The sequence below is a fragment of the Pangasianodon hypophthalmus genome, chromosome 1 (assembly GCF_027358585.1).
Source record: "Pangasianodon hypophthalmus isolate fPanHyp1 chromosome 1, fPanHyp1.pri, whole genome shotgun sequence".
Classification (NCBI taxonomy): Eukaryota; Metazoa; Chordata; class Actinopteri; order Siluriformes; family Pangasiidae; genus Pangasianodon; species Pangasianodon hypophthalmus.
In genome coordinates this window covers 31,296,925-31,315,669 of record NC_069710.1, presented here as the reverse complement: position 1 = coordinate 31,315,669, position 18,745 = coordinate 31,296,925, and the positions used below count along the sequence as shown (strand labels likewise).

The window sequence follows — 18,745 nt, the reverse complement described above, 5'->3', positions numbered from 1 at the left end:
GTGTCACAGTCCACCACCTGAAATCTGTTTCAAATGCATGTTGGGTTCATTTACACTTTTATTTTTATGTAGATCAAGTCTTGATACACAAGACACATTAAATGATCAAGTATAAAGTGTGTCTAAATGTTGCACATTCCAGTAACTATTTTTTTTTTGTCTTCCATGGTTTTTTTTTTGGTATAGACTTTGATGCTATTACAGACCCGATCATGAAGGCCAAGATGGTGGCCTTGAAAGGAATTAATAAAGTGATGGCACAGAATAGCATGGGAATGACACCCATGGTCAGGTAAATAACCATTCACAAAATCTGTACAACGGTTACATACATCTAGGCTAAAGATGATCAATCTCAGATTTTCATAACTCCACACATTTCATGTTACTATACATTTCTTTTGGCATGTCACTTAGGGCATCTACTTTGTTCACATCAGAGATACGTAATTTTAAAACAATTGATTAGAGACAGATTATTTCAGCTTTTATTCACTATATCATAATTCTAATTTCCATACAGTTTTTGGAATTCCAGAAATTGATGTGTTGAATTTTAGAAGCTGTCATAATAATGGCCATCTGTCATAATTAGGAGTTAATGGAAGTGCACCTGTAAAACACCATGCCAACTGTGTATTATGGGGGTGACAGCATCATGTTGTGGGGGTGTTTTGCTGGAAAATGGACTGGTGCACTTCAGGAAGGTTGATAATCTAGAAATACTGAAGCCAAACCTGAAGACATGTAACACATGGCTTACAAACAACAAAGTGAAAGTATTGGAGTGGACATCACAAAGCCTGACCTAAATTCCATAGAAAATTTGTGGACTGAACATGCGTCTCAGTGCAAGAAGCCCCACAAACCTGACTGAGTTAAACCAGTTCTGTCTGGAGAAATGGGCAAAAACTCTGGCAAAGTGTTGTGAGAAGCTTGTAGAAGGCAACCCAAAGTGTTTGATGCAAGTTCAAATACTAACAAAGTGTATGTAAATTGTTGACCCACTGTCAGTCTTATATAGTAAATAAAATCTGAAATAAATCTGTCTCTTATTATTTTGAAATTGCCTCTTATGGAAATAAAGTAGATACCCTAATTGACCTAACACAGAAAGTATATGGTAACATGAAATGTGTAGAGTTTGAATGTCTTTAGTCTAGGTATATGTAAACTTGTGGCCTCAACTGTGTAATAAACAGCTATTTTACTCTACAAGTCCCAGTAATTTACTACACTGGCATTTGTTCCCAAAGGAGCTATTACTGATAGTGATATTACTGATATTACTGCAAATGTAATGATGTTTAAGGTTTTTTTCCCCCACATTAGAGATTTCTTGCTAGAACTACATTTTTACAAAAGTTGGTGTCGCATTATACGTTTGTCTCTTTTGGGACAGAATGCAACAGATGCCCGGAGCACATGGACCAGATGCACTTGGGTTTCCTCAGCATGTTTTTGGACAGGTACATGCATAAGCCTGCATTTGTTATATTTTCACTTGTAATATGGCAGCCGTTAAGCCATTAACACCACTTTGCTTTTAGGATGGGAAGCTAGTACCTCAGCTAACAAGGCCGAACCCTCCTAATTTTGGACCTGGGTTTGTCAGTAAGTGTTTGTTGTATTGTCTTTATAGGTTATCATGAAGCTGTTTATTTTGAGATACCTTGTTAATGCAAGTTTTTACTTTTGTAACCCCTTTTTCATATTTGTAACCACCTTTTCAGATGATGCTCAGAGAAAGCAATATGAGGAGTGGCTTCAAGATACTCAGCAGCTTCTTCAAATGCAGCAGAAGTTTTTGGAAGAACAGATTGGGGCCCACAGGAAATCCAAAAAGGCCCTCTCAGCAAAACAGCGCACAGCTAAAAAGGCAGGCCGTGAGTTCCCTGAGGAAGATGCAGAGCAGCTGAAACATGTGACTGAACAGCAGAGCGTGGTACAGAAGCAGCTGGAACAGGTAGGGTTGCTAGCGCAGTGTTAGACTTTTTTAAATTAAGTTTTCTCCCTGGATTTATTTTTCAGGGAGAGTATTTTTGTAACTTTATTTCCAAAATAGTAGTGACCAGCATTCAGTTTCAAATAAAAGTATTCGTAAGTAGATCATGTATACTAAATATCTGCTAATATACAGAATTTACTGTTTTATGTATAGATTATTTATATATTTTATAGTTATATGAGAATATATTTATAGTCCTATAGTTCTTTCTATGTATAGCTGTTTGAGGAATTTGAGCTGTGTGACATTCTATGCTGGTTTAAAACATTTTTAACAAGTCAAATCCATACTTGCTCTCAGGTCGTCGTAAGACAGATAAGCATAAGCTTATTCGCTGTTGTGCTGCTTTGACTTCTTCATTTATTTTATCCTGTACATTTAAAAAAAAATATTTAAAAAAAACCAACCCGCTTCACCATTCCTCTTGCCATTTCAGTAATTTAATTAAAGTGACTGATATTTCTAAACTGGTCCACTCCCAGACAAGTGAGGTGATGGATGTTTAACCTTCACAATTCTGCAATTTCCGTTGACTCCAAATCGCAGCCTTTGTCACTCATAATGTTTGGAAAATACAAAATCAACAGCTAAAAACTATTCTTCTACTTGCATGGGTTCAGTTTGCATATTACAGCTCAAAACATCATTGTTTTGAGTGTGTGTGCAATATCTCACCTCTACAGATATTGGAAAGCGTTGGATTTATTGTTTGATATGACGTACAAATTTTTACCCTTCATGTCAAAGTGAGGCACATCTTTTCAAGTATAGACTGCACTTCTAGCACTTTACATTGTAGTGCCATTCTTCCGAAATTGAGATGCGCAGGCGGCCGGTTGAGTCAGGATGGTTTGGTCCAGTCCTAGATGAAGAAGGAACTGGCTTGTGTATTTTGTTTGAATGCAGAAATGCACCTTATTAAAAATAAAGTTCATATTATTCATACTTGGAGCAATCATAATTACAGTCCATTCATCTATTTTACACCATGCAGGATGCTGATTTTGCATGCTCAGTCAACCTCAATTTCTCTCCATAGATCCGCAAGCAGCAAAAGGAACATGCTGAGCTTATTGAGGAGTACCGCGTCAAGCATCAACCACGCAGTATGCAGCCCTCTATGATGAATCCAATGCAGGCTATGCCAGGAATGGCAGGCCAACCCCCTGGCATGATGCCTGGTGGACTCCATATGGGCCAGCCTATTATGGGTCCAATGCAATCACATCCTGGTCAGCCAAACCCCAACCGCATGCCTAACATGCCTGGCTGGCACCCGGGTGGCCCTGGACCAATTGGAGGATCCAGAATACCATCTCACATGCCTCCTCAGATGCCACCAGCCAACCCAGGCCAGCCACCTCAGGCCCAGCCACCACCTGCTATGGTGCCACCTGGCCAGCCTGGTGGTGTTCCTGTCGGTCATGTGGTTGGAGGTACCACCCCGCATGTAAAGTTTGATGACAATAACCCATTCAGTGAGGGCTTCCAGGAGCGGGAGCGCCGCGAGCGACTGCGGGAGCAACAGGAGAGACAGCGGGTGCAGCTGATGCAAGAGGTAGAAAGACAGAGGGCTCTTCAGCGGCTGGAGATGGAGCAACAGGGTGCAGGCATGGCTCCAGATGCTAACCGAGACAGCCTGGCCCACATGCCTTTCTACAATACCGACCTGCCCCAAGACTTCATGCAGCCTGCCAGACCTCAGCAGCCACAACAGATGGGATCAATGTTCTCCCAGCAGGGCAGTACACCTCTAGACTTTGGGGGCCCTGGTCCAGCCTTCATGCAGGGTGGAGAGCGACGACCCATAGCTGGGAGTGCTGTTTTTCCAGGCCAGGACATGGGGCCAAATTTCCGGCCAAAGAATCCAATGATGCATGGACTCAATTTCATGCCAGGTCAGCCTCGGCCACCGACAATGCCCCAAGGAGGAGGCGAAGGCTCTCTGTTTGGCATGGAGTCAGCTACACCGCTGCCTCCTAATTACCCTGGCTCAGGCCAGTCTCTCATACAATTATACTCCAACATCATCCCAGAGGAGAAAGGTAAGAAAAAGAGGAATCGGAAAAAGAAGAAAGACGACGATGCAGATTCAGTGAAAACACCTTCCACACCTCATTCAGACCTCACTGCTCCTCTGACCCCATGTGTTTCAGACACATCTTCCACCCCTACACGCAGTGCTGCCCTAATAGGAGACCAGGACTCCTCTGAGCTCTCCAATTCCTTATGCTCTATGTCCGGACTGCCTCCTTCATCAGAGCTGGAGAGGCAGCTGTCTGGTAGTGGGAGTCTGCTCAGACGCCAATCTAGTGTAGGTTCAGAGACTGAACGAGGAGTCTTTGATGAACTGCAGGAGATCAAGCAGGAGAAGCTGGACACGAGTGAGTGCCAGGGGGCTGAAGGGGCGTTGGGATCAGGGGCAGCAGGCATAGTAAAGGTCGAGGAAACCCCAAGCATCACTGGGCAAAGTCCAGCACACAGTACCAAGGGTGAGTCTGGGAATGAACTTCTCAAACACCTGCTGAATACCAAGAGCACACCACCTCCTTCAACCACACCACATACACACCAGACATCCAATGATAGCCTACGATCAGAAGAAGAAGGAGTGGCTGAAAATAAGGGCTCTGTCAAGCTGAGTTCTACTGAGTGTTTGGTAAGAAAAAATTTATAAACACTTAGAATCTCAATTAAAAATTGTAAAATGCACCAAAAAGCTAATCTTTCTAAATACATAAATATCCAAAGCAAACAATTTCATACATGTTTGTTATTCACTCCGGGCCTGTCTTTACAGGACGGTGGGAATAGCCAGTTGGCTGGTAATTTGGATTCTCTAGAGCCTTCTCTACCAGACCAAGGCAAGAAAAAACAACGCAATAAGAGAACAACAAAGATGGGGGCTGAGAAACCTCAGTCTCGTTGGAAGAAAAGAAAGAAAGAGCAGGAGGATCGCCAGGTCTTGTATCCAACTACTGATACACTGATGACGCAACTCAAGCAGGTAAAAAAAAAACTGCAATGAATTGGATTGTACTGGGTGACTGAGAAACAAAAATCACATAATGTACTGTACTAACTATACATTTCTATAATTTAATAGCAAAACTTTTTCTTAAAGGCACTTTTTTTTCTTAAAGGCATTACAGGTGTAAATGTCCTATAGCTAAATGAGTCTTAAATTATACAGAATGTTGATTTTTTTTTTTTTTCTGAAAATGTGCCTCTTTAATTACAGTCATCTCAAGGAGTAATTACTTTCATTAAGTCTTAATTGCAGTGCTGGCATGGATAGGTGTGAGCAGAATGCATTAGATGGAGTTCTTGAAAGGCCTAAACAGGGTTTTAAATGAAACATTCAGTGCGCTTACATTAACAATGATTAAGATTACAAGAGTGCTTTTACACCCTGTTACTTATGGACACACATGTGCTATATATGATAATTAATCTGCAGCCCCCCCCCCTTAGTTCTACATTCATTCTTTTCAAACCAGGCTTTGAAAATATGAAGTATATTATGTTTTATGTAAGTTCCATTTTATCCAAGTTTCCTGTGCTGTGCAGTTTGGAACATTGGGAGTTTCTATATATTTTTATTTAAAGTGCTGAAGATATGAAATGATGTTTTAGGTAGAGGAAGAGATCTTTTTTTTAATATCATTACCACCCCCTACCCCCCCCACACACACTTACTTATGATTGTTTGCACCTGTAAAAGCAGTTACTGATATCATTCATGATAAATGAATGAAAGCAGTAGCAGTGCACCAGAACTGTATATGCTCTCACTTTAAGGAACATGGCCTTTCTTTCTCCCGCAAGCTTCACATTTGAGTGCCTGCTCCCACGCTTAAGAAGTAAAAGCTCTTTTTTTTAAGGTCCCCCTGATGCACACATCTACATTGAGCCCTTTTTATATTTTTTTCTGTCTAGACTGGTCAGTTCTCTTATAAATTATGTCCTTTTATTGTTTTATATTGATTTTATTAGGTTCATCAAGTAATTCTTTACATCTTTCTGCTTCTCTACCCATAACAGCAGCTCTCCTTGTTGCCCCTCATGGAGCCCCTGATTGGCGTGAACTTTGCCCACTTCCCTCCATACGGCAGTGGGAAGCTGAACGGAGAGAACAGACTGTCTGGATCTTTTGGCAGTGCATCACTGGATGGAGTGTCAGACTACTACTCCCAGCTCATCTATAAGGTCTCTTTCTACTACCAGATGTGTGAGGGAAAAGATGTAAATAAAAAAATATGAGCTGAATGCTTAGTAAATGTATCTTTTGCATTTTATTTCACCGTGCAGCAAAACAACCTGAGCAATCCTCCAACGCCTCCTGCCTCTCTGCCTCCTACCCCGCCTCCTGTAGTGAGGCAGAAGATGGTGAATGGTTTTGCCACAGCAGAGGAGCTCGCCAGGAAGGCTGCTGTTATAAGTGGGCATGAGGGTAAGCAACTGATAACGAATCATTCATTTTGTCATTAAAATATTGTTGGTTTTTTTTCTTTTTAGAAATTTTGTACACTGGAAGAGCAGTTGTCTGGGAAATTCTGTCATATGTCACTATGGCTGAATTTTTGGCTAAGCTTGGGTTTTTGTGTCTATCTTTAAGAAACCATAAATATATTTCACCAAAAAAGATGTGTAATTGTTTTTTGCTGAGGATTTCTGCAAAGATCCTGTTGGCTAAAGAGCCAGTTAAACAAACACAGTCTGCCTAAACACTTCTAAAACCTCACTAACTAAGTGTGATTTATTGGATAATTACACAAAAGTTGCAATAGTGATAAAAGTTGTTTAGTCTGAGAAGTACAGCGATTCTGCAATTTCGAAAGGCATGCGCTGTCTACTTGGCATTAAATATTCCTGTAGTTGAAACGTTTTGCACTTGGCTGTTCTCAGTGTCCAAAGGCTTGGGGCCGAAGCAGTTGCCGACCACGTTCAAAAGAGAGGACGACCTCCTGTCTCAGGCTCAAGGACCCAAGACTGTTGACGTGCCTGCCTCCTTGCCAACACCCCCACACACCAATCAAGAGGAGCTCCGGTAAGACTTGAGTGCTTAGCTTTGTAATTTCTGTATTAACGCTATCAATACTATTTGAAGATTAAATACAATATTGAGCTAGAGATGCTTGTTTCTTTTGGACTTTTTGCATGCATACCACCACTGTCATTTTTTTTTTTTTAAAGTGGCCAGGACAACTGTGACAGGGACACCCCAGACAGCTTCGTCCCCTCCTCGTCCCCGGAGAGTGTTGCTGGCATGGAGATCAGCAGATACCCGGATCTGTCTTTAGTAAAGGAGGAACCTCCATCACCTGCACCATCTCCTACCATCCCAATGCTGCCCAGTGCGAGCGGGAAAGGTCTCTTTACCATATTATCATAGCACATGCAATATAATTCATACAAAACATTATTCGCAATGCCCACTTTCCCCATGCGTAAAAACACCTCACCACACCAGCGAGTGACAAAGCATCAGGTGAATGTTCATTTTGGAAAAGATCAAAAGATTGGCTTGAATAATTCCTCAGACTAATTCGCGTGGGCTGACGTTTCTTCAGTTCCTACCTGCAATTCCCATTTACTGGTTTGGTTTACATAACTTGTATCCTTGATTTCATTTTATCATGTTATATACGATCTCTCATTAAATATGTATAGAGACATTAAGAAGAAACATAAAGCTTTGAACTAAGTAGCTGTTATTATTATTATTATTATTATTATTATTATTATTATTAATGGACAAAACCTCTGGTAGCCATTAAAACAATAAAGAAAATGGTAGCTATAAAATATCTTGCATTTGTAAAATTATTCAGTCAGTTCTGTCACGTGTGTCAAATAAAAAAATGATTCAATGTCTCAGCTTTTGTCCAGAATCAGGTGTCTTAGCTACCAAGTTAGTGACGGTGTCTGGAAGTGTCCACGTTAACAGTATTTACACAGTGTCACAGATTCATGGTTGGTCACGGTGTGTGATTAGTTACCTCACTGTCGATTTCGTTCCTTACTCCACTGTCATCACACCATGTACACTTTCGGAAAAGCCTGGACAACCTGATCTACTCTTTGGAGAGTGTGTGTGTGTGTGTGTGTGTGTGTGTGTGTAGCCCATTTGCAAGTGGTCGTGAGTCAGGAGGGTATGAACTGTGTGGCATAAACAACAAAAAAATTAAAGTAAATGTTTCTATAAAGAAAAACAAGTGGATCATTTTGTTTCCTTTTGGTTTTTGTTATATGTATACACAAGGATATGCAAAGAGATTTTATTACAAAGATTTAGTATTAAAAGTTTATCATGTTATATACGATCTCTTAGCTACCAGCTTGGTCAGTTAGTTCCATGATATTGTTAGACTAGGTTATCATACCCTGAAAATCTTAGTAGCTTGAACTTACTATGAGCTTGTTTGCAAGTTTTTCTTTCACTATTATCATGTGTATGTGTATTCATTGTCCACATTTGAAACCACATCTCACATTCTGTATAAAGTTCCTCACTGACTGAGACTCTTTGATGCAGGCACTGAAGTAATGCAGTGGGAGGTGAAGAAAGAACCCCAGAGCAGTTTCTTTGGGTCCCCTTTTGATCAGTCTTCCTCCTGCTCCAAGGCCGGTCTGATGTCCGTATCACTCACACTCAATCGAGCTGCAGCAGAGGTAAGATTTAATTTTTTTATAATCAATATTTTTTACTCAGTCAGCAACAACACTTTTCTGAAGATGTGAGGCTTATCTCAGTGTTGCGTAATACAAATTGTGGTCAAATAACTGTAATTTACTGTCTGAAAAGAATTAGGGCTTGGTGATTTCAGAACAGGCCACATTCAGTGCTAAAAAAGAATTGTATTTTTAAGTGTGCTTTCATGCCTTTTAGTCCATTTTCCAAGTCTGAATCAGAGTGACATTTAATAATTTTGGTTCTTTGCTACTTGTTTCAGTGAACCAAAAAGCAAAGACATATTGGCTTGTTGTGTTTAGGGCTGAAAATGTTCTCATAAAACTTTCTTGGTCAAAAATACAGACACATGAAAAGGTAAAATTTTCACCAAGTGTGCACAGAAATCACTAAAAAAATCACCCGAGCATGGAGAACACAGGGCCAGAGCTAAATAAATCGTTAGATAATTATATAAATAGCAGGTTTCAAACATTTAGTTTTAAACATCACCGGAACACATGGCAGTGCTACAGCTTTGTCCTTTGTCTCAGTTTGTCTCATGCCTCAGTTTAGCAGAACATAACCCAGAGCATGTTTGAATCACTTCCTGCTAGCATTCACTTGGAGGTGGACCGAGACCACACGCTACATTGTGAATAATCTACTACGTGTTTTTTCTTGTCATAGTTAGAGATATTTTTGTTTATTATAAACATTTTAGGACATAGACTATTTATATAGGCAGATTAGAAACAGGCATAACAGGCATAACCAAACATCCAGAAACTAACTTCGTGTCTACTTTTACTCTAGAACATTCAAGGAGTGATGGCGGCGGTATCCAACTTGCTTTGCGTCCCTGTACATGCCAACTATGAGATATCTAGTACCCTGAGTCCAGAGCCACGCAACTCCCTGGCCATGCTGGCGAACCTCAAAGTCCCTCCGCCGCAAGGGCTCGACCCTCGCCAGGCCGCTCTCTTCCAGTCTGGCATGAGGTTCTCCAGACCTCCAATGAAGCCCTCGACTCAGCACTTCACACCAAACGCCAGCGCAGGTGAGTCAACTTGTTCCAGCTGCAGACTGTGAACAGAAATTGCAGATATTGATTGAGTTTGTCAATAATCACGATTACTGGGTTTAACTGCTTCAATTTAGGTTTCTGATGTTTCTTTCAAGTGGTGTGAATCATAGGTTTTTACCTTAACGTCTTCATTGTGGCTAGAAGTCTTTATTCCTTTTGTTGTTTTTTTTAGTATTTTATAAAGGACAGCACACAGTCATTGTCATTAAGTGTTTTCCCATGTAGTTTATAAAAGTGAATGGATTTAAAGTTTGGTCAAGATGGCATAGTAGAGCCTAGCAAGAGAAGGCTTTCTTATCGATCATGTCTGAGATCTGAGATGTTAACAAAAGCCAATAATAATTATGGACTTGCCCTGCAGACAGTGCCTTTAACCTTTGTCATATTACTTAGGAAATTGGCTCAGCTTCTTCATGCAGTAATTATTTAAAAAAATCACCAGTTCTTGTTTTTTTTTTTTTGTTGTTGTTTTTTTAATGGTTTCTCTCCAGATTTCAGCAAAGTGCAGATTTATTTTACAGGTGTCAATGACATGTTGCATTCCAGGTCCAGGTGCGATCAGACCAGAATATCACATAGACGGAAGCAGCCCTGGGAGAAAACTGCAGTGGTGTGCCCAGTGTAAAGTGGTGGTTTTGGGAAACGGAGTCCGAAGGTCTGCCAAAGACCCTTGTGATAAACAGGTAGAGATATAGAGTGAAGTAACGTGAAGTTCTGTAATCTTGTGCCTATCCATGTGAGCCATAGACAATAAATAGTTTTTAATAGGCATTAAGGAATATAATTTGTTATTCATGCATATAGATTACTGCTGTAATCATGAATACTGTCCTGTGCTCATCTCCGGACTCTGAGTATCTTTTCAACACTCTTAGTACTGTTTGTGTTTACTCTTCTGCACCTGTGTAGTGTATATCTGGTGTCACCCTGAAGAGAAAAGGTTCTCTGTCCTCTCAGGGTTTCTTCCTCATGTTGTCTCAGGGAGTTTTTCCTCACTATTGTCACCTCTGGCATGTTCATTAGGCATCTAAAGGCACTTTCACACATAATAATCTGTTTGTGGAGTCTGAATCGGAACAAAATCAAAAAACAAAACAAAAAAAATACTTTTGGTTCATTCGCTATTCATTTGGTTTGTTTTCTCACTGCACATAATTGAACAAAGCCAGAAAACCTGCGTATCAGACTGAAAAATGCACATGTAAAATTATTCACTGGTCAGAAATACAGAGACGGAAAATGGTCAACATGTTTACTAAATGTGAATAGAAATCTCATAAATAACCTGAGCACGGAGAACACCGAGCCGAGAATTAATAAATTACCAGTTAATTATATAAGTAACTAGTTTAGAACATTTTATGTCTCGCATCCAGTGTTTTTCTTTTTTTTGTCATCTTTTCAAATCTCCAGAACACATGACATTTCTGCAGCTGCTCTGTCCCTTTGCCCAGTTTAGCAGCTCACATCAACAACGCGAAACATGCGACATGTTTGTTCATTTCCTGCATTTAGGTTGATTCAGAGTCAAACTGCTTTCTTACTGCAATCAAACCATGTTAGAGTTCACTTGGATTCAGACTGAGACCACCATGCTCAGACACTTTTGGACTGCTTGTTTTGGGCCACATCCGAGTGTGATTGCTGTGTTCTCTCCTGCCTAAAGAACTGCACTGAGGGGGAGAACACACCAGAGTCCCATTCAAACTGACTAAACACTGCATATATGAAAGCACTATAAATCTATGTATACCTGGATTTCTGTAAAGCTGCGTTGCGATAATGTCTGTTGTTAAAAACTCTATACAAATCAAATTGAATCAAATCAAATTGAATTGAGATAAAGATTGAATAAAAACCCTCACTCAGCCTGTTGAGCAGGGCCAAGGCTGCTTAGTGATTCACAAAATTTGATCTCACTGTATAGGCTGTATTACGAGTCTGCATTTGAGTCATGGAGCCTCTCGTTCCCCAAAGGCCTGAAAGATTATATGTGTAACATGAGTGGAGGTCCAGACTGTTTTCTCATGGCTTTGTGCAGCCTGGGTAACTAAATGGCCACCATTAGTGTTTCAGACTGGAGGCCATAGAGCTCTTCAGTGAGTGATCCCTCTTTCCTGCCTTAAAGCTCCTCTCTAGGAGACAGAATTATCTACCAAATTATGTTAAACCAGTCCCAATGGGAAAAGAAAATCTTTCATGCTGCAATTCCTGGGTTAACTGACATTACCCAAGTGGGCATGTGTGCCAGTGTGTCTGTGTGTGTGAATTGCCTGAATCCACAAACCAGTTAACTTGGAAAATTTGTGGTCATTCAAATGAGCAGGTGACTTTGATGTGTGTGTGTGTGTCTGATGATTCCACACAAATGTTTTATTAAATACTTTTGGCATCACTATAGGGTGTGACATAAAACAGCCTTTGATGTCTTCCTTTTTAGTGAGCTATTATCTAATAATAATTTAAGGTGATGTAGTAGGAAGGTGGGAAGCGGTGCAGTCCCATTTCCCAGCTTCCCTAAAGCATGTGGGGTGGCTGCCCTGACATGTGTTCTCTCTACAGGAGGGCCAGGTTTGGGCTGAGGGCCACACGGTTTTCTGCAGCCGCAACTGCCTTGTTCTCTACTCATCCATCATGCAGAATAAACCTGTAGACAGCAAGGTGAGCCATGTTGTATTGCACTAAGTATGGCATTACTAGCCCGGGGGTGTAATTTTATAAAATAATAATAATACGGTTAAATGAGGGTTTGACACTGAGCTTTGCCTGTCCTCTTCTCTCAGCTGAATGCATCCATGCTACCTGACTCTGAAGAGAAATGCCCCCCCAAAGTTCTCCACCAATACAGCAACAACATGTCCACTCTGGACGTACACTGCCTGGCCCAGATGCAGCCCAAGCAGTCTCCCCCATCCACCCCTCCCATCTCTTTCCCATCCATTTTGTTTGAGACGCAGAAAGCTGAGATCAAGTCAGATGCCCTGAAGGTCACAGTCAAACTGAAGCCCCGGCCCCGAGCTGTCCACAATGGAGCAGATGAACCACGCTACCATTCTGCAAAGCGCTGGAAAGGGCTGCGTTGGCGCAAGTGGAGCATTCATATTGTGGTACCCAGAGGAAAGCTGCAGATGCAGAGTGAGGGTGAGCTGGAAGAGCTCCTAAGGAAGCTGGACGCATCACTGCGACCAGAGCCACTGCCCAAAGACCTGCGACGCTGCTGCTTCTGCCACGAGGAGGGTGATGGCCTCACAGATGGCCCGGCCCGACTACTAAACCTTGACCTGGATTTGTGGGTGCACTTGAATTGCGCACTCTGGTCCACTGAGGTGTATGAGACCCAGGCGGGTGCACTCATCAATGTGGAGCTGGCACTGCGCCGTGGCCTCAGTATTCGCTGTGCCTACTGCCAGCGCACAGGAGCGACCAGCGGCTGTCATCGACTACGCTGCACCAACGCATACCACTTCACCTGTGCACTCAAGGCTCAGTGTACCTTCTTCAAAGACAAGACCATGCTTTGCCACCTGCACAAACCCCGTATGGGCAATGGTGCTGGGGGCGCCACATTCGGAGCACTGGAGCACGAGCTGCGCTGCTTCACCGTGTACCGCCGTGTTTATGTGCAGCGTGATGAAGCTCGCCAGATTGCCAGCATGATGCAGCGTGGCGAGCGGGAACACACCTTCCGTGTAGGCAGCCTGGTATTTCATTCAGTCGGGCAGCTCCTACCACAGCAGATGGAAGCCTTCCACTCGCCAGCTGCCATCTTCCCCGTCGGCTACGAGGCCAGTCGGATCTACTGGAGCATGCGCCATGCCAACCGCCGCTGCCGCTACCTGTGCTCTATCGACGAGAAGGACGGCACCCCGGAATTCACCATCCGTGTGGTGGAGCAAGGATTTGAGGACCTTGTGTTGACTGGCTCCTCCCCTAAAGGTAAGCACCACAGACAAGAATCCAAGATTTCTTGTATCATTTCACATTTCATTGGTCTCTGATGAAGAATGTATGAAATTGCAATGTATCAAATTGCAGACCAGTGATGTGTATTACATTGATAGTAAGTATAGCCTTGAGCATGGGCCTAAACATCTACTACACCTCCAAATGCTAATTATGCAAATATATACATTTATATTGGTGTATTTTCATATATAAACCACTGGGAACCATTTGCATCTCATTTGTTTGATGCTTCCAGGGGAATTTGGCATTATGTAAATCGAATTATTCTTGCAGTTATGTACCATATTTTAAAACAGCAATTTGTAGCGCCCTCTGCAGTCTGCCAAGTGTACTGCTATCACAGTAAATCATTGGCTGATCGCTCCCTCATTTCCTTTCCTTGCTTCTCTTCCACGCTTCTTAGCTCCTCCCTCTGAGGAAGTGGAGAAAGGATGCAAAAAAAAAGGACACAAGGATGAGCGGAATCAAGAACAAATGTATTTAACAAATGAGATGTTCTTGTTCACTGAAGAATCACATTAAAGCAACTTCACTGAATTCATTTATTGACATTTCCTAGCTGTGTTAACTGTACAACAGATAGGTCTAAGCAGAACAGTGTGTGATTTCACACTGAATTATCTTTCATTAAAATGTTATTACACATGTAGCTACTAATGTAACACTAAAATGTTAATGTTTTACAAGATTCTACTCATCACCTGGCTGTTTTACAAGCATGACATAGTTGACATACATGCAAGGATTTATTTGTTCCCATCGTTTATGTAAGATTAAGATTGCTACTTTCAAAAGCCTCCTTTCTCAAGTCATAGGATTGAGCAGTCAAAGATGCATTTTAGGATGCACCCATTGACAAGTTTTTCCCTTCCCCCAGTCAGTTGCACACTTTTCTCTTAATACAATACATATGCGTCGTAAATTACCTTTTAAGCTCTGGTCCAGCTGGAGGCAGGGCTAATTTTTGTCCTGGAAAAAATGTAAACAGATGCTATAAATCTCAGCTTTCCAGCTCAGGTCAGTGACTATCCCCTGTGCTCCCAACACACCTGATTCAACTAATCAGCTAATTAACAAGATGAAGTGGGTGTGTTAGAGCAGGGAAAACACTGAAATGTGCAGGACAAAGGGGTTCTCCAAGACAAGGGTTGGGAACCTGTGTTCTAAAAGATTTTTAAAAATGGCCAGATCCAGTGGATGTATTGAAAAGTACATTTGGAGAATATCTTTAAAAAAAGGTCTAAAAACACTTTGAAACATTACAAATTGCATCTTTAATAATAATTAAATAAAAATTTGCCATGAATCAGCTTTTCTCAGAAAAATTTATCCATTTAATTTAATACAGAATATCTTGATGATGGTTAAAGATTGCAGTGGATAAGTTGGAATGGTTAACCTGGTGTGAAGGTGTAATAATGTAAAAGGTGTAATAATTAAAGCAGTTCACTTTTAAAGGTTAAACTGAGGCACTTGTCCTTTGTACAGGTGTGTGGGATAAGGTTCTGGAGCCAGTGGCTGAGAAGAGAAATGAGACAGGCACTCTTAAACTGTTCCCCGTCTACCTGAAGGGAGAAGATCTGTTCGGACTGACCGTACCTGCGGTCACCAGGATCGTGGAATCGGTATGACGGACAGTATGAAACGGAATTACACAGCTAAACACAAATGTGCTTGGGTGACATACTAACATTAGTGAGAGAAGTTTTTTTTTATTTTTTATAATTCTACCTAATTTATTTGGGTGCGTTTGTAATAAATTTAAGTGGTGTAGTTTAAGCCTGAGTGGTGTTGAATGGCTCATACAAGTAAATTGCTTTTTATTTTGGAACGAATCACAGCCTTTCTATAAAATCTACCCCTTTTTAGATCATTTCCAATTTATGTGTGTGTGTATGTGTGTGTTTCAGTTGCCAGGGGTCGAGGCATGTGCTGGCTACACGTTCCGTTACGGCCGTAATCCTCTGATGGAGCTGCCACTGGCCATCAATCCCTCGGGGTGCGCTCGATCCGAACCTAAGGCTTGCACACATGTCAAGAGGTGTGTGTTAAGGTATTCTGTAGGATTTAAGCCTTTTATTTCTCCATGATTCTTTTGCTCTACCTTTTTTCCATGGGTTATAAGCAACTGTTTCAAGTCCTGCATGTCCTCATCTACACCCAGCTGCTCAGGTGCAAACCCCCCGAGATGCCAGAAGGGCTGTAATTTATGATGGATCAGTAAATAGTTGCTCGGTTGAGAAGTGCATGCTCTCAAAATAAACTCGACATGTGTATTTGACTTAACTGGCATCTCAGCAGCTTGTAGTTATTTCAGTACTAATTTGTGTAGAAGCAAGAAATATGATTCTCACACATGGAAGACAAATAAGCATTCAAGCTTATGCCAGAGCTCTGTCAGCTTCCTCACCATTTCCTGGATTCACATAGATCCAAAACATGGATTAAATCATACACTGATCAACTCCTTGTCAAGGTAATCACAGTTCATTAGGACGTTCGACCATTTAAGGTCCTACTCACACTGCAGTGATGCTTGATAGAGGCTTGATGGATCATCATTTAGTTCAGGGGTCGGCAACTGGTGTGCTGTGATCCAGATTAGGATCCAGCAAAATATTTCCCTGGACTGAACTGAGCATTCAGAAGTCCTCCAGCAGAGCTGATTAATGTAGGCTATGGAAAAAACCTCCTGTAGTTCATTGACTCAACTTTTTTAAACATGAACCAGTGCAATTTCTGTAGCAGATCCTTTGTAGAAGCTTATCCCATCACATAAATTTAGGTCATTTATTTAGCTGAAGGCAGCTCATCAGGCTAGAGAGAGCTAGAGAGGTCAGAAAGGGAGGTTTAGAAGAAAACAGACTGGACAGAGACGTGTATTGTACATTTGTTCAAGTTCAGATGAGGTGTGCATCAGGATAAACAGACTTTCACTTGCAGCACTAAACTAATAAACTAATTGTTAATGTTTCATCATTAAAAGGTAACTCTTGTCACCATTCAGTCATTTTTGTCACGTATCCAGATCTTTATAAGTAAGGAATTTTATTACCCGTTTTTTATAGATTTTAGATAAATACTCCCAGTTTTAGTCTTCAACCCTGACCTGAGTGCTGACTTGTCAAGTCTCTTGGTACTCTCTGAAACGGGTGAGTGTATCTCAGCACCGGAGTGTTTCAGTGTGACTGTGTATGCTCCTGTAGGCCTCACACACTGACCAGCGGCTGCTCCACTAAAGCCCTGCAGACCAACGGGAGCCCAGCTGAGCTCACCGGTGCTCCCTACAGTAAACAGTTTGTGCACTCCAAGTCCTTTCAGTACCGACGCATGAAAGCCGAGTGGAAGTCCAACGTCTATCTGGCTCGGTCACGCATCCAGGTAAACTCAATCAGCTCAGAGATGGAACCGTAACTCCAGTTTTTTTTTATTAGCTATTCTTTACAAATTAGAATAAACCTTTGACTGCATAAAAATAAGGTGGTGTTTGTTGTAGGGCTTGGGGCTGTACGCTGCTCGAGACATTGAGAAATACACAATGGTGATTGAATACATTGGTACCATCATTCGTAACGAGGTGGCAAACCGCAAAGAGAAGATGTACGAATCACAGGTACATATAAACTTTTTTCCGTTGTGTTTCATATTTAAACTGATTCTTATTTTAGTGCTTTGCTCATTTAAAAAATAATTTTTTTTTTTTTTTTTTTTTTTTTAAATTTAAGAACCGTGGAGTTTACATGTTCCGCATCGACGGTGAGCATGTAATAGACGCGACCATCACAGGAGGACCTGCACGGTAAGAACGGTTTTGGAGTTTTGATGATGCTATGATGAGTGGATAAACAACATCAGTTTAAAAATCAGTAAAGAATTGCTTTATTGCTTACGCCGCTCATTTATCTACTATAGTAACAATTTAGCACTGGCGAGTCCAGCGCTCTTGAAGCTGATCAGAAGGTGTTGATTCATTTTCTATAACAGCAGCTCTCAGTAGTGTAGCTTCAAATCACAGGTTTATATTAATTATCCTCGTTAAATACACTATCAATGGTCTGCCCCATCTCTGATTATTTTTCTACAGCATGGACTGTTTTATTCCTTACTACTACCTGCTGTAGTTGTTTCTTTACTGATTTCTTTCAGTTCTGATGTTTAAAGTTAAATAAGGCTTCAAGCTTGTGCTTCAGCTTTCCCTCTCATTTCCTGCATTCACATCGATCCAAAACATTTACAGGCTGCAAAAGCGAGTGTAGAATCATATAGTGTGCACTCAGCATCATCCACATACAGATCATGTTTCTCAACTCAGATAAGTTTTGATTTCTTGCGTATCTCATTCATAACATCACAATTTATTTCCTCAGATACATTAACCACTCCTGCGCACCCAACTGCATAGCAGAGGTCGTGACCTTTGAGAGAGGCCACAAAATCATCATCAGCTCCAGCCGCCGGATACAGCGTGGGGAGGAGGTACGTCTGCTGGAATAGCATTCAGTTCTGAGGGTTCCTTCCAACATTTCTACAAAAGAACTCATTTTTATTCATTAAAATTTCTGCTTGTACCTTTAAGGAAAGTGGTGATAATCCCCCACAGGGCCTCCAGCATCAAAACATCATTCTCTTACGTTATTTATTCTGCTAGTTATTATATATTATTTGCTTAGAGCAAGCTCTAAAACCCTGGAACTAAAAGATCCTCCGTTCTCTGCCTTTTTTTTGGCAGATTTTTGGCAGTTTAGTATCTGGAAGTCAGTCCTAATTAACCCTGGTGTGAAAGGGATGTGATATAACTCTAATACTTTATGAGCTACTTTATTTCTTGAACTTGAAACTTGAACCTAGATAATTATGAAATACAAAATTATCCAAATGCAAATCAGGTTATTCTGTTTCTATGGCGACGTTATTTAGCGCACATTGGCTCAGTGAAAGCAGCATGGAGTCACATGGAACACAATCCTCTCCACATATACAGCAACTGTTCTCAGAATCCATCGTATTTTGT

The 18,745-nt window shown here is 41.3% G+C and overlaps 1 protein-coding gene across 8 annotated transcripts in view; it reads left to right on the top strand.

The window, feature by feature from the left end:
* The window catches only part of kmt2ca (lysine (K)-specific methyltransferase 2Ca), a 161,217-nt gene that overhangs the window by 139,992 nt on the left and 2,480 nt on the right, over nt 1–18,745 (top strand). For 6 of the 8 annotated variants that reach the window (XM_034305555.2, XM_034305559.2, XM_034305563.2 and 3 more), the window contains 21 exons: nt 187–292; nt 1,403–1,469; nt 1,551–1,614; nt 1,734–1,966; nt 3,048–4,667; nt 4,809–5,015; nt 6,053–6,217; nt 6,320–6,461; nt 6,917–7,058; nt 7,205–7,380; nt 8,547–8,683; nt 9,498–9,741; nt 10,315–10,451; nt 12,331–12,429; nt 12,552–13,704; nt 15,223–15,359; nt 15,645–15,787; nt 16,941–17,115; nt 17,231–17,347; nt 17,460–17,533; nt 18,102–18,210. In XM_034305555.2, the coding sequence (XP_034161446.2) occupies nt 187–292; nt 1,403–1,469; nt 1,551–1,614; nt 1,734–1,966; nt 3,048–4,667; nt 4,809–5,015; nt 6,053–6,217; nt 6,320–6,461; nt 6,917–7,058; nt 7,205–7,380; nt 8,547–8,683; nt 9,498–9,741; nt 10,315–10,451; nt 12,331–12,429; nt 12,552–13,704; nt 15,223–15,359; nt 15,645–15,787; nt 16,941–17,115; nt 17,231–17,347; nt 17,460–17,533; nt 18,102–18,210 (5,447 nt within the window). The remainder of the gene's footprint in view (nt 1–186; nt 293–1,402; nt 1,470–1,550; nt 1,615–1,733; nt 1,967–3,047; nt 4,668–4,808; nt 5,016–6,052; nt 6,218–6,319; nt 6,462–6,916; nt 7,059–7,204; nt 7,381–8,546; nt 8,684–9,497; nt 9,742–10,314; nt 10,452–12,330; nt 12,430–12,551; nt 13,705–15,222; nt 15,360–15,644; nt 15,788–16,940; nt 17,116–17,230; nt 17,348–17,459; nt 17,534–18,101; nt 18,211–18,745) is intronic. The other 2 variants (XM_034305542.2, XM_034305550.2) reach the window with 2 other exon arrangements.